The 27,108-nt window shown below is 43.7% G+C and overlaps 1 protein-coding gene across 4 annotated transcripts in view; it reads left to right on the top strand.

Annotated features, from left to right (window-relative positions):
* LOC120831033 (protein MTSS 2) overlaps positions 1-24,830 on the top strand; it is a 55,255-nt gene extending 30,425 nt beyond the window's left edge. Inside the window, exons 4-15 of one of the 4 annotated variants that reach the window (XM_078085238.1) lie at positions 4,344-4,428; positions 5,166-5,257; positions 6,061-6,135; positions 9,478-9,635; positions 10,402-10,509; positions 10,599-10,696; positions 11,836-11,983; positions 12,079-12,153; positions 15,805-15,960; positions 16,428-16,610; positions 17,471-17,636; positions 18,237-24,830. In XM_078085238.1, the coding sequence (XP_077941364.1) occupies positions 4,344-4,428; positions 5,166-5,257; positions 6,061-6,135; positions 9,478-9,635; positions 10,402-10,509; positions 10,599-10,696; positions 11,836-11,983; positions 12,079-12,153; positions 15,805-15,960; positions 16,428-16,610; positions 17,471-17,636; positions 18,237-19,102 (2,210 nt within the window). In that variant the 3' untranslated portion in view covers positions 19,103-24,830. Of the gene's footprint in view, positions 1-4,343; positions 4,429-5,165; positions 5,258-6,060; positions 6,136-9,477; positions 9,636-10,401; positions 10,510-10,598; positions 10,697-11,706; positions 11,984-12,078; positions 12,154-15,804; positions 15,961-16,427; positions 16,611-17,470; positions 17,637-18,236 lie in introns of all 4 variants that reach the window. The other 3 variants (XM_078085237.1, XM_078085240.1, XM_078085239.1) reach the window with 3 other exon arrangements.
* The last annotated feature ends 2,278 nt before the right edge of the window (positions 24,831-27,108 follow it).

The following is a 27,108-nucleotide window of genomic DNA, read 5'->3' as shown; positions in this document are numbered from 1 at the left end:
AAGTCACACACGCCTGCATACAGGGCAAGTGACCACGCTTTGTTGTCTGGAGTGCTGTGTCATTCTACAAGGACTGTCTCAACTTCTGGGGCAGAGGTGTGCCTGTTTGCCTCACCGAGCACATTCACCAGCTAGCGCAGTGTTAACGTGGGGACCCCTCACAAAATGAGTGTGGTTCCCCCCGCTGAGCTCCTCTGCGTGAGCTGTATGAGGTCGGCACTAAGGATCCCACGTGACTTTTTTGGTGTCAGTCATTCAGTGTGAATCGGTAAGGAATGAATTAAACAAAGGTTACGTATGATTTTATGAATCCTGGATGTTCCTCGGGAATCCCGTGAACTTGTGAGAAGATTCAGGGGGACTGATGTCAGGATCACACCGCAACTGTATTACTACTTTAGGTCATTTTGGAGGCATATTAAGCGTAGTTCAAAACATTTCTAAACGTTTTTTAGTTTTATCTACTTTTGAACCCGGTCGAGTGCAAACCTCAGTGCAGCATATTGATGGATCTCCCTCACTCTCAATCATTACCAGTGCTGCTGCAATACAGTTCAAGATATTTATTTATCGTAACAATAGTGTTAGAAATGCAAACGAGTGGCTCAAAACAATAAATAATAAAGCAATTTTAACAAATATTCTTAACTTGCCTATTAGCAAAATAACAAAAGAAAATACGGGAAGCTTAGCGACCTCCCTCACAGAAAACAGGAGAAAACTAAGTTAACAGAAAGGGCTTTTTACAGCATCTAGTCAATTGCCAATGAACAAAACACAGAAAGCACCACCCTCATGTTCACGTTCATTATCAGATCTTATGAGACCCCGAATCATTAAAATATTCACTTAAAAGCAAATCGGCAGTGGCTCACAAACACACATATCAACACACAGTAGTATTCCAGATGGAGGTAGTGTGTGTTCTATCGTTGACCTCCTATAGTGTCTAACAGGCATGGTAATAACAGACAAACAGGAAGAGGACCCTCGTAAATATAGAGATCAAACACACACACACACACTTCTCTCTCTCACTTCTCACTTTCTCTCGCCAGCAGTGAGCTCATTAAAATGTGCAAGGCGACCGCTCTCCTCTTCCTCCCCTCTCATCTCTCCCTCCATCCCAACCGCTCTTATTTCATTCACAATATTCCTCTTTCCTCCAATACTAAATAGCCAAGCTTCTCTCTACCCGAGTCATGTGACTATTTGCTTTACTCTTTTACCCTTGCAGCCTTTTATTGATCCCGCCGACAACACATAGCTCAAAATACTGCTTCAGTTGCACTCATTGCCATGCACAGTGTCAACCTGAAGCCTGTGTGTGTGTGTGTGTGTGTGTGTGTGTGTGTGTGTGTGTGTGTGTGTGTGTGTGTGTGTGTGTGTGTGTGTGTGTGTGTGTGTGTGTGTGTTTGGGTTAGCAAGGCTCTGCTTTAATGAATGGTTGCTGGGTAGAACAGGAGGCGTGAGGGAGGAATTTGTTAATTATGAATGGAGCACTTGTCTCTGGATGTGGACAACACACAGTGCATGTGTATGTGTGTGTGTCGTTATGTGTGTGTCCGTATGGTTTGGCATTTGTGAGTATATAGCCATGTGGTAACATACGTATGTGAGGATATGTCTCATGACAGATTGGCTGGTGGGGAAGTGACATTAGTTACATAAAAGGGCCTCGGGAGTAAGGAATTCTAAATATTTCAGAACCAGGGCAGGACTCATTGTTAGAATCGAATGTACGAGATAATGCAACTTTACCCATCACACTGCATATAAAATGTTACCCTTTACCACCCTGTCATTTAATTTAGCTTCATATTAGTTCACATTTTTTCTTTTTTTTATGCAAAAATCATAAATTTGCCTCAAAGGGCTTTACTTTAAACATACCACATCCTCTGTCCTTGGATCAGGGAGAGAAAGTGAGAAACTTTAGGGAGAGCGACAAAGGAGGAAGCCGTGAAGTTATGTGTACAGAACGGACAACATAACAGAGTTACTACACATTCCATCATATAACAGATAATTATTCATAAAAGGAAGCAGGAAACAGAACAATGATGGAACTATTTACTAGCACTTGTAATAACAGCAGCATCGAACATGATATGATAAGACGCTTTTATGGTAGCATTAATAGTAATATAAATGTGAAGAGAGAAAAACATGAGCCTGCCCTAAATATAAACCTGAACCAGGCCTAACTATAAACCTGAACTAGCCCTAAATATAAACCTGAACCAACCCTAACTATAAACCTAAACCAGCCCTAGCTATAAACCTGAACCAGCCCTAGCTATAAACCTGAACCAGCCCTAAATATAAACCTGAACCAGCCCTAACTATAAACCTGAGCCTGCCCTAAATATAAACCTGAACCAGCCCTAAATATAAACCTAAACAGCCCTAAATATAAACCGGAGCCTGCCCTAAATATAAACCTGAACCAGCCCTAAATATAAACCTAAACAGCCCTAAATATAAACCTGAGCCTGCCCTAAATATAAACCTGAACCAGCCCTAAATATAAACCTAAACAGCCCTAAATATAAACCTGAGCTTGCCCTAAATATAAACCTGAACCTGCCCTAACTATAAACCTAAACCAGCCCTAAATATAAACGTGACCCACCCACATCTGGCTACAATTTCATACTATAACTTAAACTGGAACATAAAGTTAGAAATCCCCCACTTTTTGTTCTGGCTGCACTTTGACTGGAGTGTCAAAAGACAGCAGCTACCACAGCTTTCCATTGACATCACATGGTAGCTCACCGTAGGCAATACCTAACCTCAGTATGCTAACCCAGTATATAGTATTAGCATATCATGTTAACATGCAAACATTTGCTTATCAGGAGACAGAGTTGACACACATACAGGTCCTTCACCGAGCCTACTCCAAGGTTTTCATCTTTGGAGCAGGAATATATAGTTGAAAGATAAACATGCTACAACAGGGTGGGTCTCCGGGCAAACCCGTGTGCTGGTTGTGGACCTCGGATGTAGATCTTTGGCACCACAAGATTATAAACATCGACGCACAAACATCTTGATTATCAGATGACCCAGAACACCATGTGCCTCTATGTGAAAGAGCACAGACTATCTGTTGTACTAAGGTAGAACATTATTGCAGTTTTTCCAACATAAAATGATCGACAATTCCTTCTTGAATTGACCGGATAGTTTTCTCAATCCAAAACAGTGAACCTCATGGTGGCGCCTCTAGTGCCAAGAGATATCTCAGTATAATGTAATTGCCAGTCAGTCGGTTTAAAGGTGGTGGACTGACCAAGCAGTCTACGTTACCTATCGCTAGCATGTTATTATTGTGACCTCAAATCTGTGTGCATGTTTTGTGTGGTGAACTCAAAAAAGGTAAATAAGTCAGAACTCAATAACTTTGCAATTATGAAAATTGATATTGTGTAAAAAACACAAAATTGATTGAAATTGGTACTGAAATAGTTAGCAGAATAATTTTGATGGAATCATTATTTTGTATTATTCTGTCTCATTTGTCTCACTATGAGTGCTTTTTAAGCACATTTTCAATGAATTAATCTAGGGATTGACATTTTCCAATAATACCGCCCTCCCCCCGCTCTCTGCATTTTCCTGTGTAAACCCATCTAAGCCCTTATGATAAACAGTGTCTGTCGAGGAAATCCCATTTGGGTGTACATTTCCGTGTCAGATCATATTCACGCTGCACTACTATACTATATTAACCACACTTCTGCTGGAAAGCCTTTTAATACATGGCGTAAAACCAAAGTTTTAATCCCATGTTTTCTTGTCAGCTCTCCACCTGTACTGGTGTGGCGGCAGCAGCGAGCACCTTGTTTGGAAGTTAGGGGTTGCTGCCATCAGTTAAACTGACTTTAACTCTGGGGGTCAGCGTTTTCCACATGGACCTACTCTCCCTTAAAATAGACTGGTGTTTACAGTTGCAGGTTAGCCGCTCGCAAAACTGGGTCCCTGAGCCCTTGGCTCTGGGACAAACACACACTCACGAGAGACGCTACTTTATTTGGGCGAAGCAGAGAGTGTCGGAACCACCTATGAGAGGCAAATCAGGGTCTTGTGTAAACACTGGTTGAAGGTAAAAGGAGACAAAAACCTGGGCTCTGTTTGAGAATACAATGCTTTTTATCAGCATTTACATAACACAGCCCACTAATAGCTGCAATGTAAATATTAATCACAGCTGTGTGTGTTTCTGTGGAGCACAAAGGGCTGGTAAATGTGCAATAAGCTCCTCTGGTGACATCTTTGTGAATGTTTGTGTGTGTGTGTTTCATCATATGAACCTGACTGCTTTGTATCTCCAGGGGCAACCAGAGACATCGGTTCAGCTCTGACCAGGATGTGCATGAGGCATCGCAGCATTGAGGCCAAACTCCGCCAGTTCACCAAGTAAGATGCACCTCTTTGCCTCCTGTCACTCTCCTGTGTTTGGTCGACCTTACTCTGTTGCCCATCGTTTTTTTATCCAGTAGTCAAAACCTGGGCTCGTCTTTAGTGTGATGTTGTGAAACATACTCGTTTAAGGCTTCTTCTCAGCTGCATGGAGTCCATTTGAGTCCATTGTGTTGTGTGTACATATTGGCATGCCCGTAAATGGATACAACTGTTGGTACACAACACACTGCCCTCTGGAACCTCACCGAGAGCCTTCAACCTTTTTGCCTTTGCCTGCCTTCTCCACACTCCTCTCGTGACTTTTCTACGGCACCAGCTATTACATTAATGGTGATTATAATGATGATGATCTACGAACATGGTAATTACAGGGCTCCGTTTGAATGAGTCAATGTAAAAGCTCAAAGGGCATCTGTGTGTTTGTGTATATGTGCACACTTTCCAATCATCCTACATTTATTTGCAATTGTATCACGTAAGTATGCGTATGTGTGTATAAGGGACGTGTTCCGGAAATTACAAAGTGGAGCGACATGTGGAGGGAAGTTATATGTAAATATTTAATTCCTGTATTTGATTGGGGCTTGGGGGTCGGGACATGGGGGTCCTTACTGTTTACACAAGTCAATGTCTTCTCAACCAAGAGTTTTGAAGGAGACAAAGCGGTTACTATTGTCGTTGCATCTAAGCGGTCTTATGTGGCGTGTCCTCCTCTTAAATCTCTCCCGCAGTGCTTTGATGGAGAGTCTGATCAATCCTCTCCAGGACAAGATTGAGGACTGGAAGAAGACGGCTAACCAGCTGGATAAGGACCATGCCAAAGGTACATGCACACTCAGCCTATGGTGATAATTGGGAAGTTCTAACCACACATCATCCCAGCTGAAGTTTCTCAAAAATAGTACCAACTTAACAAGACGCTGTAGCTCCAAACATCTAGTTTAGTTTAAACCTTTAACTGTGTTAATTGACCTGGAACAACCGCGTAGCTTAATTCTAAGAAAGTGATAACCAAAAACGCATCGCATGTCACTGACACAATGATATTTTGGACAGAAAAATCCAGCTGAGAGGCAGAGCCTTCTAATACTACAGGTATTGTTTCAACAATGACCATTACATGGTCACATTTTGTTGCATGAGACAAACAAATACAAAATAATAATAATACGCTCGAGATAAGTGAACGTCTAACTCCTCCCCCACCAAGTTCAAGGAAAAGCCAGCGATTTTTCAATAATGCTGCAGACAAACAAACCAACGAACGATGATCATTGAGAGCCTGAAGATAACTCATTGATAGGGCAGTTCCCCATCACATGTGCAAATTAGATTAGGTTGATGACACCAGTTGATAAGATAAGTGCATCTATTCAACACTTAAAGGTGATTTTGTACAGTTTATGACATGTCATGCTTGTCTCAGATCTATTATGCCTCACTGACACACAGATATTGTTCACAGCTGACTGTTATCAGTAGGTTTCATTATTCTTCCCCTATCAGCGCTGGAACTGTCAGTGAGCTCTTGGTAGCTTGAGCATTTCTATTCATGATTATTAGAAATGTCAAAAAGAGAGCTTTACATTCCTGTAACTAAAGCCGCGCTGCTCTTCCCGTTGCCAGAATACAAGAGGTCACGCCACGAGATCAAGAAAAAGTCATCCGACACCATGAAACTACAGAAGAAGGCTCGTAAAGGTAACCGCCAGCAGCCGGGCTCGGTCACAAAAACGTCACATTGCAGAGGTCAAAGACAAAGTCAATTCTAATGGTACCAGTTGTGTTTCTGTGTACTTCATTCTGATCACCGCTGCTGGTAAATACGTGTGAACAGCAACAACTGTGCTCGTTGGGCTACAATTAGCCCAGATGTTGATTTGTGATCTATATCTGGTTTGGAATGGTGATCATCAGAAAAGGGTGATTTTATTTGGTGCCTACACACACCCACACACAAACAGACACAGATATGTGAGACATTCCCTGAGGTAAAAAACCAAAGGCTTTAAACAGGCCAGGGCCAAAGAGCTTAGTAGGCTTACAGCACCATCGTGTGGAGCTCAAGGCTTTTGCAGCTCTCTTTTTCATTTGTCCTGAAACGCTTCACTCACCAATAATTAGCGCCCTCTCTGCAGAGCAGCGTCCGCTCAGTTGCCGGGCAGATGGATGCATAAATGCAAGACTTCTGTAAATTCCTCAAAAAATATATACATATTTGATTGATGTTACAGACCGACTGCAACTCTGAGTGCCAATTATGTACTGTAATTATTAATGAAATGTTATTAATGTTACATACTTGGTAAAAGTGAAAGTGTCGCCTACGTTTGCCAGTGTGTGGTCGACCCCCCTGCGCTGATGCATGGTGGTGTTTTCGTTGGATTTGTTGTTGCTGTTTTGCTCTAACCTGTGGCAACGTGGCTGTCTTGTGATGGCTTCCTTGTACTAACCTTAACAACGAGTTCTGCTATGTCTCCCTCCCTCTCTCTCTCTCTCTCTTTTCTTATTTTGCTTCCTTTTCGCTGTGCCCCCCTTCTCCCTGGTTTCTCCCTCCCTGTGGTATTTGACCCCCCTGTAATAGAGATCCAGGGTAAGTATCAGCTTATTGCTCTGCAGCTCCTCCTGCTCCTGTTTTACTCACACGGTCACCCTTCTCCTGCAGGTGACCACGCATGCATGTGTAGTGGAGCTCAGCGCATGCGCCGATGGCTTTTTACTACGTGTGTGATACCCAGTGATCAGATGTCAGGGAAGTGTTTTATAACGTATGGAATAATACCGACGGGATAAACCCACCAAGGGGCCCCTAAAGACACTAGGTATTATAATGATAAAGCACATCCTGAACCAACTTAATCACCTTTAACGCTAGATGTTATCCCAGAATCAGGTAATTATGTTATCTTAAGTTCCCTGCTGTTTTAGTTGAACCCTTAAACACACAAGAATAAATGACTCTTTGTTTGGTTCAGTACAGCTGGGTTTACCCTAAATAGCTGAATAGTGTGAGTGCTTTTTTATCAAGAAAACACAGTTTTCCTGTTTGGCCTCAGCCTTACAGCCCGTCTCTTAATGGTCCCATGATGGATGAGCCTTAGGGGACCACGAGATACATCCCTGGGGTACCAGCATAGCGGACGAACATCCTCCCTCTGTTTACAGTCTGATCAGCCATTTGAGATGAGAGGCTGCAGTGTGCGACGGGGTTGTGCACTCGACCAGCAGCAGGTTGTTTAAGCTAAAGCCGACTAAAAAAGGGAAACCATCAGCCCGCTCATACGCAATTTGTCTGTAATACTCTGACTACAAGCATAAAGCAGGCGGCCTAAGAGCCCATGATGTGGCCCTTTGGCCTCCAGACGCTACCAGATTAATTCAGCCTCGTTTTGTGTCGCTCATACTTATCTACAGACTAGTTTTAGCTTTAGTATGCCAATAGCAGCTTCGCTGGGAAACTGTGGACCAGCTGTGCGCTGCAGGCGTACAGTGATTGGGACCTCGACCTTACGTAGTCGGTGAAAGAAATATCTATAAGCTTTTACATTGTAAAAGCTCTGTAAATGAGTCTCATTATAACTGACAAGCTTATTTAATAGATATCAACACAGTGTGTTTTTTTATACATTAGATACCATGACTTTTTTTTTAAACCAGATGCGACGCGGCACTTCCTAAAGACGGTTCTGTAGCGCCCCCCGACTCCTGCATGACTTCTGCAATGAGCTTTGTAGTGACTCTGCATTCTTCCTGTTCCTGCAGACTACGCTGCTGACTTGTGTGCATGCTGTATCACAACTTATATCATTTGCTTTCCATCCATTGTTTGATAGGTTCTTCTGTTAACAGTAGAACAGTAGCCTGGAGAGTTTTGTATGCCACCCATGTGCACCCATGTGCACCCATGTCTCCCCTTTTGTCATCTAGTGGAGTCCAGGTTTAGGGCGGATATACTTTATTTGTGTTCTGGCTCGGTACTGTTATTACCTTGTTTTACGTGTGGCTCAGTGACAGGAAGGGGAATCCGCACACACTCTCACTCATTGTCATCAAACTTTTACACTCACATTGAGCGCCAACAGAATCATGTAGTTACGGATAGGTGAGCGTCCACACGACTGAGCTGTCGTATAGGTTCTTCAAAAATGTTTACATATATATTTATATATGCCTACATACACACTTTATAAATATTTTATTAGGTAAACAACAGCCTCCTGGTTGAAAGTGTGAATGTGTTTGTCACTTCTCACCTTGTGTTTTTCAGTCTACATCATAATACCTCCAGAGAGTTTATTCATAGCGTCTGTTATTAATTCAAGAGGGGATCACGGAGGAGCTAAAGTGGAAAAACTCAGTGTGTCTCGTACAAATGGTAAACGATGTCAGTATGAGATGCTGGTATGAGACAAAAGGGCATTTGACACCCTGGACAGAAACATTACGGCCTATGTGACAACGCACTGTTGATAAAGGATTACACATACGTCACAAAGACACAGCGCCGTGAGAATAAGTAGGAAGGGAGCTTTGCCCTGAGCTGGAATATGAGGGTGAGGGATACTGCTCTGATGAGCAGTGTGTGTGGAAAGGTATGTGTGTAGGTAGGAGACACCCCTGCGTGCGCACACACAGAGACAACCCGGGGACGAGGGAGACGATAGTAGTGGGACAGCAGTTGTGTCATTAGTGTGGCTGCTGCCTGTATGATGACGAATGATACACAGGTAATATTCAAACGGGTACCGAGCCGTAACACTAAACAAAGCATTGCTGCTGACTTGCGTCTCCCTCATTCTCAACTGCATAGTGCATGCCAGTGGTTTGATGAAGCAGTGCATTATGGGAAGCCGGGGCGGGTGGAGCGATACATTTCATGTTCTCTGAAGCACTTTTTCTCTCTTTCACTTACACATTGTGCACCTCCATCTTTCTCCACCACTCCTCTTCCCTTGATACTTAAGCACCATCCCCTCTTCTCCCTCACTTCTTTCGCAAATGTGTTTTCTCTCACCCATCGCTCCCCCCTCTCCCCCAACCCAGGGCGAGTAGACCTGCAGCCTCAGGTGGACAGCGCCATGCAGGACGTGACGGACATGTGTCTGCTGATGGAGGAGACGGAGAAGCAGGCGGTGCGCCGAGCCCTCGTGGAGGAGAGGGGTCGCTTCTGCACCGTCATCGGCTTCCTGCAGCCGGTCGTGGTGAGGAAGCCGCTTTCTGCAGTGTTGACCACATGATGTGGTCTATATTATAAGACTGTGTGTATAGTTGAGCAATATGACGGAAATAGATATCACGATGCCAATGAGAATATTTATTTGATATCATATAGAATCATATCACACACACACTATATATATATATATATATATATATATATATAATATATGTATATATATTATATATATATGTTATTTATATTATTTATATATATTATATATATATATAGATATTATATTTATATTATTTTTATATATATTATTTAATCACAATTAATTTATGTCATAATGTCATAATTAACTCAAAATGAATCACAAATTTGTATCTATTCTAAATCATTTTTGTTTTCATTTCACTGCTCTATCAACATGGAAAAGCTTTATGCAAATATTTTATTTTATTGAAAAACAACATTGCCATACAGGGCAAGTGTACATTTCAGGTAAAGGATTGAGGTTTTGTATGTACTTGGAAATTATTTGCCTGAAAAAAATGATTTACATGTTGATGTAAATTAATTTAATATACGATCATATGTTGGTTGCTGCCGTGCTGGTGGGAGTTTTTACTATAAGATGAAGGAGGGGTGCTGGATTTGTTCCATCCTCGTTGTGTTATCAAATTGACGTTTAGTAAGAGACAAAAGACACCCACAGACTACAGCGCTATGATTGGTCATGTGTTCGGACTTTGATTGGAGGACAGCGATGTCAGCGGAATAAGAGTCATTGCTTTTGCTTTTGTTAGAACGGAGAGATCGCCATGCTGGGAGAGATCACCCACCTCCAGGCCATCATTGATGACCTCACCGTGCTGACAACAGATCCCCACAAACTGCCCCCAGCTAGTGAACAGGTGAAACACACACACACACACACACACACACACACACACGCAGGAACACAGACAATAATATGACAAGGATCAAACTCTTTCTCTCTCAGGTGATTAAGGATCTCAAGGGGTCCGATTACAGCTGGTCCTATCAGACCCCTCCTTCGTCCCCGAGCAGCTCTGGCTCTCGCAAGAGCAGCATGTGCAGGTGCTCACACACGCGCGCGCGCGCACACACACACACACACACACAAACACACACACACACACACACAGATATGACTGACACCTGACGCCCGGGGATTTTGATCTAAGAAAGAGGAGCCTTCACAGATGTTTTGTGCTTCACTTGTGCAGTGTATCTGTGTGTCTGTTTGTTGGTCTCTGTCTGTCTGTCCACTGTTACTGTCAAGTCCCCATTCACAAACAAATGGGATTCTCTACATGTACAGCTGCTCTATGAATAACAGAATGAATCCCACTAGAATCATAACCGAGCAGTGCATTTCTATATTTTTTTTTACGAGGAAGAATTTGGCCTTCAGGCAACGCTCTACAGCATGCAAGATCACATGTGTTAAATGTGTGTGTGTGTGTGTGTGCGCCCTGGATCATCGTAAGCTTACACGCTCTCTGTCTCCCCTCTCCTCCCCTTCCTTCCTCTACCCCATCTTCCTTCATCATATCCGTCACTCTGTGCTCTTGGTTACTTCGCCACTTTGTCTTTTATTTTTTTAATATTTTGCTTCTCGTTTGTGTGCAATCCTGTGATTGATTGATTGATCCGTCCCCCGTCTCTCGGTCATGTGGTTTGCCCTCTTTCTCTCGGTTCTATTTGGTCACATGGTTTCCCTTTCTCCTGGTTTGCGCTTTTCTAACCGTGACTTTGATGCGTCTGCAACAACTTGCTGTGACCTGCCTCTGAACCTCACCCCATCACGTAAACCAATCACATAACACCCCGCCCCCCCTCCCTCCGCCCCCATTGCATTCTGCAACCATCAATTTCATCGTCTTCGCCAAAAACCAACCGCTCCTATCTTACACATTTTCTGTCAACCTCCTCCTCCTAAATGGAACCAACTGTAACCGTGCTGCATCCCCCTAAATACTGATGTCAATCGTCACCTTCATCCTCCCCTCCCATCACTCCTCAACCCCCACCCATCCCTCCCTACCCCTCCTCTCCCGCTCTTCTCCACCTTCCTCCTCCTGCAGCAGCGTCAACAGTGCCCACAGCAGCGCCTCCCGTTCATCGGGGGGAGGCGGTGTTGGTGGTGTTGGTGGAGGCTCGCAGCCCCACTCACCCACCTCTTCCTCCTCCTCCTCCTCCTATCGCTACCGCAGCAGCCTGCCGCATCAGCCTCTGCCACCGGGGGGCATCGCCGCCCACCGCCTCAGCAGTGTCTCCTCCCACGATTCTGGCTTTGTGTCCCAGGATGCCAACATCTACTCCAAGCCCCCCTCGCCGATGCCCTCAGACATCACCAGCCAGGTCAGTAGCTGCTTGCTCTGCATGTTTAGAAAAAAATGCTCACACACACGTTACCTTTTTCTCATGTGTGTGTTTTTTTCGTTCTCCCGCTGTAGAAGTCATCCAGTTCGGCGTCATCAGAGGCCTCAGAAACATGCCAGTCAGTCAGTGAATGCAGCTCCCCCACCACTGTAAGTGCTCTCATTCCCACGCGGCCTGCCACTCAAACCGGATGAAAAGGTTAAAAGCAATGAAAGTGTTGCACAAATAGAAGTACAGCTACCTTCTAGTATCGCTTCATCTAATTCCATTTTATTGTCCTTTTTATAACAGAGGCAAATAAATGAACAATGTCTTAATATGACATTGATCATTTATGGATTAAAAGAGTCTGCACGCCGTATGGGTTGTTATTTCCATTACGAATACTACAAATAATACAGCTAAAGAAGAGGATGACTGTGAAATTCAGGGTTTATTACACTGAAATTGAGCAAAAATAACACGAGCAAACTGTGCACATGATGCCCGTACTGATACTAATCAAAGTCCAGTGTCTCCTAAACTCCATAACTATTTAATCATGTCTGTGTTGATGGACATGGCCGTCAGTGGCGGCAGTGTGTGTTGGTTTGAGGGAATTGTAATTTTGGAAGTTTAACCTCCGCTCCTACAATACGACTCTTAAAGATACCCATAATGCTTCATCCAACGTTAAAGCATGAAATCATGCATTCTATTATGTCAGCAGTTCAATTTATAGAGTGGTTTTTATCTTACAAACAAATGTAGTTTTTCCTATTTTCCACCAGTTGAAGTCCTTTTGTTTTGCATGTGTGGTTGATAGATGCTCTTCTACTGATTCCCTCTGCTGCCATATTATGGTGCACTGTGTTGTTTGATGTGAATAATATGGTAAATATAAACAGTGGCAGTAAGTGAACCAACAGGCACTTAAAGGATGCTCATAATTAAGACTGACGTATGGTCAAAGATTTGAGTAAAAAGAATGTAATGACATCATTTCATGATATTTTTGTCCGTTAAGGATATCAGTACACTTTTTGTTAAGTGAGGCGCAAGGTTACGTTTAGACTGTGTGGCTTGTGTCCCAACTCAACCAAGGAATTTTGTTTGTGCAACAAAGGTAATTGAGTTATTTGCGTTGATGTTGAAGCCCCACAATGTGAAGTAGAGGATCTTTATCCTTCATCCGTCAGTCTCCATTAAAAGTCAGAAGCCTTGGAGGATCGGAGATAACTGCCATCTGTTTGGCACCAAGTGTACTCATCAACCCAAATTGGTCTCTTAGTGATTTCAGAAATCCATTAAAACAGCTTGCAGAACTTTACCAACAACTTTTAACATTTCTATTTTCTTTCAAGACTTTTTTTTCTGGTAGAGGAACTTACACTTTTGGTAAAAATGAAAAAGGGAATTATTGTTCAAACAACTGAGCATTGTCGTAATTTTAAAAACATTTATGGGTCGAAATACGCCACACTCGCAGTTGAAAATGATGTGGTATGTGCACCAAAAGTAGCTGGAGATCGATTTTTTTAAAACAATGGGAGACATTTGGATATTAACCAAGCAGAAGGTAGCAGCTCTCTGTGGCCTGAATGGCTCTCCAGCAGAGTTCTCTTAAATAACTAAACAATAACTAAAAAACATACCTCAGACATGAGGTTTATGTTGAATCAATGTATTTCCATGCTTTCTCCACAAACGGTATCTTAATGCATTAGACTCAAAGGACAGTGATTTGATGCGAAGTGGAACCCTTCTGTACCTTCTCGTGTTTCGTATATTGCAGCATTTTGGTGGCTCACTGTGGGTGGGAGGGTCACTGGCAAATCGCCAACACTTAGCATATATCTTCCAAGATTCACAACCTTCTGCATCCTCCCCGCTCACCAACCCGGATCGGGTCAACAGAAACAGTAGTGCACTCAGGTGGAACCCCTCCAAAATCACAGATTCCCCTTATTTATGCTTCGGAGCTTGTCTCTTTCCTTTTTTATTATGCATCCTTTGACCAGGACGCACATCTGTCTGCAACATGAATATAATTTAAATGATGCTCGGGAGGCAGAGTAAATATTCAAGTCGGATGTTTTAGGCAGCATTTGTCATCCTCAACAGCTTGCACGTATGGGTGCCTTACCTTTCGGTTGATTGACGCCCTGTAGAGCCATCTGATGGTCTGTGATACATCTCCATTTTCAGTGGAGCGCATCAAGGAGATGGATTGTGTGCACTGGTTACCTTCATTAAATAAAGCACCAGGAGGACAAAACAACAATGCAAACTCCTTCTCCTCTGCTCGTGAAACTGGTCCATGACATCTGGGTGTGTGAAGTTCTGTCCTCCGAACACAGATGAAACAGCTCATACGGGTTTCAACAGCTGCCGTGTCTTTGTGTCCGTGTGGAAATGGCATCTGCCTGTGACAAAGGGAGCGCTAGAAGCAACGTGGTGACATCTGTAACCACGTAAAGACTTCAACAGCTTTGGTAGTGCTGGAGTTAAGATGATGAGAGGATCAAAATAAAAAGATCAAAACAGGAAGAATAAATGGTCACTCAGTAACGGTATAATAAATGAGGAAAAATAAAGACGTTTAACTGATTAAACTTGTTTGTGCACTATGGATTGAAAATATAATGTATATTGCACCATAAATTCATTGGATTCATTGCAGAGGAATGAATAAATTAATTAGGAATTGTTGTTACTTTTTGTTGTTTCTTAATTAAGACTGTCTAAAGCTAGATTTGGTAATGTTGACCAAAAGTGCAATAAATACAGAAAATGGAGATAACACCGGCGTTGCTCAGTCTGCCAATTAAAGTAGCACCGAGTCAACAACGCCTCTTCCACATGGTGATCACTGTGACGGTAAATAAAGAACCTGGCTTTTGTCACCACTGACATCTGTCAAGTTGGCATTCTGTCAATCACTCTGGCAACACGCAATGAGTGCACGAGCAGAGCCCGATCAGGTAGATGTCCATTCAAGAAAAAAGGATAAAAAAATTTGGATTAAGATGACCCAACCCCGCTTTAAGTGGAAGTATTATTTACTGAGCTGCCTGGGTAACCGTCACACCACTGTGCCAATCCGGGCGGTGCAAAATAAAATTATAAAGTGCACATTTCAGGTAAAGAGTTGGGGTTTTGTATGTCTACTTGCGAATGATTTGCCTGAAACAAATGATTTACATGTGGATGTGATTAATTTAATATACAATCATATGTTGGTATGCTGTCGTGCTGGTGGGAGTTTTTACTACAGGATGAAGGAGGGGTGCTGGATTTGTTTTCTTTGTGTTTTATGTTTTGTGAATGGCATTTGTAGGACTGTCCCTTAAACAGGATCAAGTAGCTGGGTCACAACATGTAAAGCAAAAAGGAAAAGAAAGGAAGAAAGGAAGTTGATCTCACGAGAAAAAAATTGACGCCGTTAAAATGGGTTTTCGTCAACGCCATTAATAACGCGTTTAACTGACAGCACCATAAGTTAGCATTGTCGGATTCTGTGGTTCAATGGTGCAAAAGGACTGCAACTACGCTGTGTACCGTCACCAAACAACAGCGTGTGGTTTCTAAGCGCATGTTGCTTTAACACATCACACTAACAAATAGTGTTTGTTAGTGTTAATAGTGGCTTTCTAGGAATCACTGACTTAGTTCTTCTTCTCTTGCTACAAGTTTTATTAGTCCTCATGCTGCTGACCCGCTGTCTCTCATCGGTACTTGGTGTGTGAGCCCTCACTGAGGGGGGACGGTCTCTGTCTCTGTCCTCCTCTGACCACGTGACTGTGTCTCTCATCCCGCAGTTTGGCTTGTCCTTCGCTACCTTCCGCCCCGCTCTCTCTCACTCTGGCTCCACCAGGCCTCTCTCAGTCATTCTTCCTGTTCCTGAGTCCCCACCCTATATCTGCCCCCCCGGATCCAGCTCCTCCTCTCCCACTTCAAAGGTTCCTATCTGGAAGGTTTGTTTCCCCACACGCTTCCATTTCTTCAGTTGCAGCTTTACCTTCTGTTTCAGTTTAATTTTTTTCATTTTCATCACCTGATTAATTCATTCATAACCACATAGCTTTGCTTTCTTAATGTGTTCATCCTCACCTGCTGTTTGTGCACAAATTCTTTTTTATTGTTTTTTGGCCTCCCACGGCTGGTTTTTGCAATCGACCAATTGGAGATTGGCCAAAACTCAGCGAGGTGCGGGGAGCTGACCGATCAAGCTCATCAACATAAACCCATCCAGACGCCCCAAAAGGCCCCTGCCCCCCCCCCCCCACATACACACGCAGTCTTCCACGCACAATCCCACCCCGTAAAGGTCCCCTCTCTCTGCACGCAGATAATGGGCTTCAAACTGCTGGATAGTGGACAAGTCTCTCCTGTTAATCCCACCTAGCTATTTCCTGTTCATTAATTTGGTTGGCCCTTCCAGGATTGGTCCAAAGCAGGTCAGTACGAGCAGCCGGTGGCCCCGGCGGCAGTTCAGAGGAGGAAGGAACCCCTCGATAGACTGAGGGAGAACGAGATGTCCCCGAGCTCCCAGGGGTACAGCGGGCCGTCGCACCCCGACGACGCACAGAGACACAGGATGACCCCGGCAACCATCGCTGCCAAGGTAACGGCCACAATCAGGCTGGAGGCAGAGGAAAGATGACAGTAGAACAACACAAGGGCACACATCTGACGGGTATTGGGATGCTTGCTTATCCGACCTGCCAAGACAGCAAGGTTAATGCAGAGAATACAAAGGTGTGTTCATGGGGCCCCATAGCTTATTACAGGGGAAAGGGTTACATTCGGTAGTGTGGTAAATTGAAAATATGAATACAGGCTAGTACATTATACAAATACACCAACCCCCAGGTATCTACACTTGCGCCGCACAATGAACCCCGTCCAATTAGTATGCCTTTGTTAAGATAAACAGATGCATAAACACAAGCATATATTAGACCGCTGAGGGTAGGTTTAATGAACGTAACATTAAATACAAATTAACCGTGTTTACCCCGAGAGACAAGATGGAGACGTTCAGTAATGTGTCTCGAAATTAAAACATGAACAGACTAAAGTAAGTTGACAGGCGGGAGCCGGGGACTATTTATTCCCTCTCTTATTCAGTCACCAAATAACCTAACCTGCATGTCTTCAGACTGTGGGAAGAAGCTGTGGGTTACCTGGCGGTACGCAGGTAGGGGCAAAACATGCAAACTTCACATAGAAAGATGATAAATATGTTAATTGAAATGGATGGACTTTATAAAACGCAAGAGCATCTGTTAAAACACAATACAGAAGCGTTTCACATGCAAGACCTGAAAGACCTGATTCCTTTTTAACAGTGTAAACTGGGATTTATTAGCACATGTACAATATTACCTGTGCTAAAGTGCACGGGCAATATTGAAGCTAATGACATGTCTAATCCGTCCCACACGCGATCATTCAAAAGGTTTTCAAACGTCATTCCCACAGCATGGAGAAGAGGTGTCTCCGGCAGCCAGTGACCTGGCCATGGTGCTGACCAGAGGGCTGAGTATGGAGCAGCAGAAAAGCAACAGAGACTCCCTGCAGTACTCCAGTGGCTACAGCACAGAGACCACTACCCCATCCTGCTCCGAGGACACCATTCCTTCACAAGGTCAAACTCACTACAGCGCAGTTTGGACATTTGGTTTTATGCTACACTCGGCTGTAAACCGCCAGTAAAAAGAGTAGAAGAAGTGGAGAACAGTACGTCACCTAGGCTTTTTCCACGCATTTAAGGGAAAGCATGGAGAGGAGAGGTACGCAGGGATTGGTTTCATTGTCTTTTACCTTTCATCTCAGCTAATCGTCTTGGTCGTGTTCCATCCAGAGACAAGCATTTACATTCAAAACTTTTAGCTCGTGTGAGATATTTACAAGTTGTGCCTGTATAACTCTCGCCAGAATGCCTGTTTTTGGTTAACCAAAATCAGGCAACGTGATTCATCTCTAATCATCCAAGCAGCTTGCACAGTGTTTGAGAGTTCTGACAGTTTCCTTGACAACAGCTGGGCGAGATGAACAACAAGATGAAAGTAGAAATATTAGATGTTTTTGTGCCACACAGTGCTGGCTGTCAGTTTTTGACATCCTTCATCAGATTTGTTTCTATCCCTGTGTTAATCTACAAACGTGACAGTACATCATTTTACTCCTTTGCACTTTGATGGCACTTGTCTCCTTGATAACTTGTCTTTTTTCTCCCCCACATTAGGTTCGGATTATGACTGCTACTCAGTGAACGGTGATGCTGAAGGAGCAGATGGCCAGACAGAGTTTGACAAGTCTTCTACCATTCCTCGACACTCTAACATCGCCCAAAACTACCGGCGCATGATCCAGACCAAGAGGCCCGCCAGCACCGCCGGCCTACCCAGTGGGGTTCTTGGGCCCGGCGGTCATGGGATACCAGGACAACCCGGTGGAGCTGGTGGTGGTGGAGCAGGAACTCCAGGCACCGCCACCATCCGCCGAACTCCGTCGACAAAACCGGGCGTGAGGCGCACACTGTCCAGCGCTGGGCCCATTCCCATCCGACCACCCATTGTGCCCGTCAAGACACCCACCGTCCCCAGAGACTCACCCGGCGCAGCGGGTGCCTACGCTGGGGGAGGGCACTCGGGTGGTGTGCCCGTACGTGTGGGCAGCGAGGAGTGCGTGTTCTTCACCGGAGTCGATGATGGGCAGGGAGCGCTTGATTATGTGAAGGCATCACCCAAGCGCCTCAGCCTGCCTAACACCGCCTGGGGGTCCGGGGCGGCGCTAGAGGTCTACGCCCAGCAGCACGGAGGCCTCGCATTGGCAACGGGATCAGAGGAGGATCAGATGATCGCGGCCAATCGGCACAGTCTAGTGGAGAAGATCGGCGAGTTAGTGGCCAGCGCGCACGCCCTTGGAGAGGGGCAGTTTCCTTTCCCCGCCCTCCCCGATGACCCGGCCCTGCCACCAACAGGCCTCACCGACGCAGCGTCAGGAACAGAGGGGGCGGGAAGGTCCGGTGACATGTTGACCACCATCAGGAGAGGAGTCCGTCTCCGCAAGACCGTCTCCAATGACCGCTCGGCGCCGCGCATTTTGTGATTGGAGGAGAAACAACCAGAGGATGATACCCGTCAGCCAATAGGGAGTCAGGTGTTGGTGTGGTGCAACCCAACCGCCTAGTACATGCACAGACACTTACTACGTAGGGAAAGCTATAACACAACAGAAGATGAATGAAAACAAACACAAAAAAATACGTTTAAAGACACCATTAGAGTAAATGATATATAATATACTGATAATAACATTAATAATGTTAACTCATGCTGATAATTACAAGTAAAATAGTAAATATTGACAGGCTCCTAGCAGGCCACTATAACTAGTGTGTGTTGGACGCATGTTTGTCTTCTCTACACCTTCACGCAGCGACGAAAAAACTGCTGAAAGACAAATAACAGAAAAAAAAGAAAAGGCAAATGAAAGAGCGAAAGACTGGTTCCTGTTTGTCGAATAACACGCTTCCTCATCCTCTGCTCCAACTAACCCAGCTGTCTAATCCCAGATGAAAGACTGAGGACTGAAGGAGGGCCATGGGACAGGGGGGGCGGCGAGAGAAGGAGTCAGAGTGTCGTGCTATCAGCTGGATTAGAACTCTGTCTGTCTCAGCAGCAGCGTACTGTACTTATTAGTGCACTGAACTGAAGCTTTGGTATTAGCACGGGGAGCTAACAAGCCAGAGGGCTCCTCTGGTTCATCCTAATGTAAAAAAAAAAAAAAAAAATGGTGTTGGCATTGAACCGTGCTAGTGCTACTTACGCTCTCTCTCTTTGTGTGTGTATAGCGTGTGCGTGGATTCATGTGTAGGCATATGACAATGTAAGCGCGTGTGTGTGCAAAGGGTTGGGGGGGGGCGGGTAGAGCTCTGCTGCAGGACAGCTGGTTACCCAACGAGGGCAGGGCTTTTTTTTTCTCCTGTGTGTCGTATGTGTGTTTTCTTGTTCCTATCGTGACGTCATTTACCTTGTTACAAGCGTACGAGAAGTAATCCAGGCCCATAGATATATTCATATATATTTTCTAGAACCAGAGTAAAGATGTTAAATCAGAAATGGAGCAATAAACGTGTTTTATTTTCTTGTTTCCGAGAGGAGGATTGATGGAGAACCGCGAGGTTCTCCTTTGTCACATTCAGGCAATCATCAGGAATGCTAAATTACACATCAACTGTGAATTCAGGCCATGCTGGTCTTATGGCGTGAGTCTCTCCTTGTCCCTGTCTTCTTTCTGGTGGAGGAAAGGAATTACAAAAATGCTGAAAAAGATAACTGAAAAGCACTTTGGAAAGTAATATAGCATGTACCACAGCCAAGGGGCTGGTAGTCAAACTGAACGATAGGGAGTGGAAGTGAGAGAGACGGAAGCCAATGGGAGGGAAGTAAATTCATGAATTCGTAGAAGAAGCAGAAGACGGGGATGGTCAAAGAGGAAGTAATGAAGACTGGTGGAATCGGAGTGATTGGTCAAAGGACAGAAGGGGAAAGAAAGTCAAAACAAGGATTGGATAACAGGAGAATAGTGCTGGACCTCGTCATCACACCTGTATCGAACACAAGTTGCAACAAAAAAAATACACTGTACAAAAAGGTCAGACAGATATGTCTGCTTTAAAGGGTTGGTTGACCCAAATGCTAGACACAAAAATATTTTCTAGGTAGTATTCACCGATATCTATTCAACAGATATCTCAAAACCTGGACAGATAAAAACAAATCAATTGTAGAGATATGGTGCGCAAGAAGATATGTGTCTAGTCATTTAGGTGTTACATCACTTTAGCATTCATCAAACAGACTCCAAATATATTTGCAGAGAGTAGAAAATGTTTGTTGGATATACATAAATATACTGTGGCGTTTTCAACAGGGCTGTGGTACTGCCAATGTCCAAAAGTACTTTACGTTGCTCTCTCATGTCCATCTGCAAATACACATCAGCACGCCAGCTCATCTGCAGATAGAATCTCACCTATAAATATTGTATATTTTTGCATTATGGGTAAATTAGACCCAGATTGGCTCCAGTTAAAACCTTCATTCTTAACATCCACAATGATTTAAAGAACACCGTGAGAAAATCTTGTGTATAGGGTTATAGTTGCAATAATTGTACCATAAGAGGCAACAGTTGGGCAACAAGGGTACAGTCGGTTGGGCAGTTGTTAGCTTCCAGCTGGCAGAGGACTGGCCTTTTGTTAGGCCTTCAGTTGGAAATAGGACTTCTCTGAAGTAACGTAACCAACACGTATTGAGTAACTGATTTTTCAAGTAAAATGCCCAACACTGGTACCTAAGGAGAGGTGTCCACTGAAAGGTACAAAAATGTAAAACCAGAGTGTCTCCAGTCACTGAAAACAAACGTAATCAGGTTGTTTGTGAGGACAACTCGCTACCCCAGAATGGTTCAGCTCAGTGCAAAGGAAAGCTGCATTAAAGGATTGTTTGCTGAAGATGTGAGAAATGGTGAAAGCCCACAGGAGGGTTTGGGTTAGACTGCAGCTCACAGAGGGAGGGAAGTGTGTGTGTGTGGAGTAAGCGTTTCACTGCCTGTTCATGCAATATGTACTGTATGTATTGTACTTGTAAATGGGAATCCGGCGCACAGGTTTAAAAGGTTTGTTAAAAACATTACATGGAATATTCAGTTCTATTATTTCTTCTTTTTTTACTGTTTTAGTTCATGTTTTGTTATTAATGTAAAACCCTTTTTTTAATCAAAAGCAAAGCTCCAGTTGAATCCCAAACTCCTGCGTGTGTGGGGGAGAGTGAGTGTGTCCTTGTCGATATGCCTGTATGCTCTTAGCAGTGACCTGATTCCGTACTCTTACAAGCCCTTTTTCTTATTTCTGAGCTGAGGATGTTTCTTTTTAAAATGATGATGTTTCATTTAAAGAGAAAGTGAAAAACGTTCTTTTGACAGCGGGGAACTACTTTATGTGTGTGTTGTCAAATGCTTGGGTTCAATAACCCCCCCCCTAAAAACACAACAAAAAAAACGACGTATTGACTCGGCTGAACCGTCGTCATGTCAGGAATTTATTCTTGTACCGAATGAAGTTTAGAGCAGAAGGAAAGCAATAGAGCAGCAGTGTGCCCGTACGTACAATCCCAATGTTGCTCCTGGGTGGGCGTGTTAAAGGAAAATACCACTGTTTTTGTCCACTCCCGGCGGCTCAGGTTTAGATTTGGAGGCACTTTATATTTATCTGCAGAAGTTAATGCTTGAGAAAAGGGTTCATACTGCCCCACGGACGGATAACCTCTCAGGACACGTAAAATCTGTGTCAAGTAAGTCAGATCACACAGCTCGCTGTAGAATGAGTGTGAAACAAGAGTAACATGCAACACTGCTATTCTCCTTAAAAATGCACAGCGTAACAGCACAAAAAAAAAGTTAAACAATAATATATTTTTTTTTTAAACATGCAGGAGTAACTCTTTCCTAACTTTCTGAACAAGCTGAACTTACGACTCTTTGCTACTCACAAAACAATCTTCTCTCCCTCTACTGAGGAAGCTGCACAGTCGTGACCAACAACTGTACAGCGTGTCCGTCTAGCACTGTAAAAAGTAACATTTGAACCGTCATCATTTTGTTTTCTATTAGCGGCCTTGTTGCCTCGCTAGGACAGTGTGGCAGCTGGTCAACATCTGGATTAGGACAAGAATGGAACATGCAGTTCTTTCATTTTACAGTCCGTCATATAAAGTAAGCACACTTGATTAAATGCTGACACTGTGTCTCCACACTTACAGCTAGCCCGACGGATTATAGTGCTGTTGAGTATTTTGTACGTATCTATATGTATATGAGCTCACACGGCCCGTAATCGTTAACAGAATTGCCAAGAGATACTTCGCTCGGCTCGACATAAAAACGGGGAAGATCATCAAGCTGGCTTTGTCCAAAGTTGAAGTGGCAATACACATGTGTTTTTCTTGCTCTGACCTATTTAAATGTTGATTGCACAATGTAATTGCTATGAAACGATGACACCATCAGCATTTAGACCGGTTCCATACACCTTGCTTTCACTATGCAATCTTGTTTGTCCTGCGTAGAGTGTCAGGAAGGAAGTGTGCCAACTATTGCTCAGCCCAAACAAGAATCAAGGAATAGAGAAAAAAGACAACGCCGACTAAAAAGCTTACGTTACTATTTAATGAACATTTGGGGAAGTCTATTGAAGTGGTGGGACGCCAGTAAGATGAGGACCTAAAAACTCAACAGCACCATCGTCCGAATAGGCCAGAGGTGAAGACCTCAAGAATCGGCCAACCAAATTACTCTCAAAGTTGTGTTTCAACACTTGTGTAGGGAGGCTCTTTACCTCAGCATCCATCTCTCCTTCTCTTCTCAATCACCTTCTCCTTTGCTCACCTCCATCTGCTCGCACAGAACACCAAGAGATACCAATTAGCTGACAGGTTAGCAAACAATGCTTGTCATGATGAGAGTCCTCGGTTCTTCGTGGATTTCGGCCCATCAAAGCTGAAACATAATTCTGATCTTTTTTCACTCCAAAGTTAATATTGGCTCAGCTCTCTATTTCTGTCTGTCTCCCCTTCCCTCTCATCCCTCCTTGTGCGTCTCTGTTTGCAAGGTGTGCATGTGCGCCGCGGTTCAGTTGTAGGTGTGTGGCAATGGTTAAAGGGTGGTACCATGAAGCATTAGCAGTGAGTAATCTTCTTCACTACACGGTAACATGAGTGGACTTCAAGGTCTGTCACGCCATCTCCGTGCTAGATTACATTTAAATTCATTTTGCTCAGGCTTTTTAAACATCGTTTTGTCATCATGTCAGAGGCAGCTTATGTTACTTTGAAGGTTTCTTGGTGAAGCTCTGTCAAAGGAACCTGAGGATGCAAACGTGAGCAGTTATTGTGTATATGCTGGAAACCTACTGTCCACATTCTCTAAATGTATGAATATACATTTTAACTTGTTAAATAACTGAGATGACCACGCTGGACGACCCAGTGAGGTGCCGTTGTGAGCGGAATAGGGGATTTGCATTGTACAAGCTTTAACCATCTGTCCAGGTTACAGTGAATGTGTATGGCTGCATAAATGTGTGTTGCACATGGAGAGTTGTTAAGACCCCTAATGTTCCTCCCTCCCTCTCCCACACACAATCTGTCAGTTCTCCCTGCTGTCTAATATTGAAGAAACCCAAAACACACGCGCACACACACAGACGCAGACACTCGTCTGAAGCAAACATGACTTGGTGGTTTCTCCAAAGCTTCATGATGGTCCGCTAAAGTCCTCTAAGGGATTCCGACGGACGCAATGGAAGTCATGCAGTGCGGAGAGGCCGAAGTGCCACCTAACTGAAGTGAATGTCTCGCTGTCAATACTCCACTTCTCAGTAGTGTCAGTCGCTCACTCTCCATCTCTTCTTCGTCCTGTTCGGCCGCCAAATTAACTCCACAATCACCAGTGAAGCGTTGAGATCCAAGCCATTCTGTTCAAAGGATAACATTGGGGGAAAAGATCTGCTTTACGTCTGTACAAACCGATATGTGGAGTTACCCTGCAGGCACTGTGGAGTCGTCTTTCTCTTCTCCTGTACCCTTTTCTTCTCTAATTTATTGTGACTTTAGTTCTACGGTTGTTTAGCCTCCATCGCTGATGGTAAAGTTTTCTTTTTTCTGTCTTCCTTTTGGTCAAATTTACCCTTTTTTCTGTTAACTTTAGTCACTGCTAATGTAACAAAACGCACTGTGATGATTCCAGTATTAATAAAAGTTGTACTTAAACTGTGTGCTGCCGTGTAAAGCGGGTCTTATTAATTATCAAGGAATCAGGGTTAAGGTGCTGAGTCACCGTACACACTTCGTACGGCAGACAAAATGTTGGAATCGTGCAAAATATGTACCAATACACCACATTCTGGTGCCAGATGGGCCGTTATTGACACACTTAGACCAGTAAACAGAAAACAGTATGTCTTGCTTGTATTTGATCAGATCAGCAGATGGGTAGAAGCCTCACCCAGCGGCAAAGGCCGACGCTGTAACTGCGGCTAAATTCCTCACCAGAGAGGTTAAACCGAGATTTGCCATCCTTGATCAAATTAGCTCTGACAATGTCACTCGTTTTGACAATTCGGTAATGAGGAAGTTTGCACAGGCATTGACATTTAGAGGTTGGCGTACATTTATCACGCTCAATTGCAATGATTGGTGGAACGAGCAAAACAACTCTTATTTGCAAGTTATCCCAAATGGGGAGAGAAACTAGTGTTGACATGTATACATGCAGCTATGCTCAAACAGGTGAAGGGAGCCACAGACGAAAGGCCGGCCTTACAGACGAAAGCAGCACCCCAGAGGGAGGGTCTGCGTTCATCCAGCAATGTTAAGACTAAAGTTATGGAATTGAGGAGTGTATGAACAGCGTCCTCGTCCAATGGGAGCTCTGCGTGCATACACTTTGTGGCCCTGTTTAAGTCTGTGATTACAGTCTCCCCTTGTCAAACATGTTCCTGTCTTTAAAGATAGAAAACATAATCCAATAACTGGACATTGTTTATCTTTAATAGGAACGGATACTACTGACAAAATGTCATTGGCTCCTATTTGTCGTGATTGTGAGTAATGAAGCTCCGGCTCGTCTGCAGGGTGTGTTCTCAAGTTAGCGCAAATCTTACTCTATTCCATGATTTATTTGGATTTACCAAATATTATAACACAATTTGAATCAGAGTACTGCTCAATATTCATAAAGTATATCAATATAGCACTGACATTTTTTGGAACTTCAAAAAGATATTTCTTGTTCCCATTTATTTTGCCCGTATTTTGGGAAAAACTATATAATGTTTTGTCTCAGTCAATGTGTCAAGTAAGAGTTAAAGGTCATTTAAAAAATGTTCCTGATTATTCTGAACTTTCCTCCAATTGTTATGTTGAAGTAATGAATTGGGGCGGGCACATATAAAATTATCACCGTTTCCTTAAGCCAATCATATCATTGTCAAACTATTCTCCACTTTGCTGCAGTCAGCTGTAATTTCAGCGCAAATCAGATGCGACCCTCCTTCACCCGTCAGCGGCAAAGACACACTCCTCATAGGATGGCAGAAACTTTCTTCACCTCCACCACCTTGTCCAGGGGGAATGTGCCTTATCCGACCACAGCACCCACACCCCTGGATTTTAGTCCAACCGACAAGTCTTTGCGGGATTAATATTTATGCATTAATAAATGAATGTTAAATTCCGATAAAGTCTCTCCTGACTTAAATGATTTCTACGGGCAGCCACTCGTTAACCTTGGAAACATCATCACGAACCTGCCCGTTTTAAGAAAGAGGCACATCCTGAGGTAATACAATACAAGAGCAGAGTACATCTTGTATTCACTGCTGCTGTTTCTCTCATAAGAGATATTGAGCTTAATGACAATTATGTCACAAGAGGTGTACCAAGCTATAAATAAGCTGGCTGATGGCAAAGCAAGTGGTTAAGGGCATATTACCGCTGAACATCTTAAATATGCTGGTACGAGGATAGCTCCTCTTCTCGCCATTTGTTTTACCGGCCTCATGACTCTTGTTACCAGACGTAATGCTGTCTGCTCTGTTGGTGCCTGTCATTAAAGGCAGAGCTGGTAAAGTACGTAGCCTAGATAATTACAGGCCCATTGCTTCTGCCAGTACTCTGTCAAAAGTTTATTCCCTTCTCAGGTAACCAGTTTGGCTTTAAAGCCAAACATGGCACTGACTTGTGTATATATGCCTTAAAGGAAATTGTCATCAAAAGAGGTCAAAATGCATCCGTTCTCATGTGTTTAATTGCTTTTGACTGTGTCACTCATCGAAAATTGTTTGAAAAATTGCAATTTGGTCCCCAGTCCTTTTTAATTTCACAGCTAACAGTTGAAAGCCTGTAATAGTTTATAGATCAAACCTTAGTTAGTCATATTATGTATGCAGATGTAACATTTCCTGACTTCAAATTGTCTGATAATTACCTCGGTGCCCGTGATGAGGTAAAATATCTATGTTGTATGTACGCACAAGCAAACATTCTCTCACA

This window comes from Gasterosteus aculeatus, chromosome 12, assembly GCF_964276395.1.
Source record: "Gasterosteus aculeatus chromosome 12, fGasAcu3.hap1.1, whole genome shotgun sequence".
Taxonomy (NCBI): Eukaryota; Metazoa; Chordata; class Actinopteri; order Perciformes; family Gasterosteidae; genus Gasterosteus; species Gasterosteus aculeatus.
The sequence above is the reverse complement of the archived record's forward strand: the minus strand, read 5'-3'. Positions and strand labels throughout refer to the sequence as shown.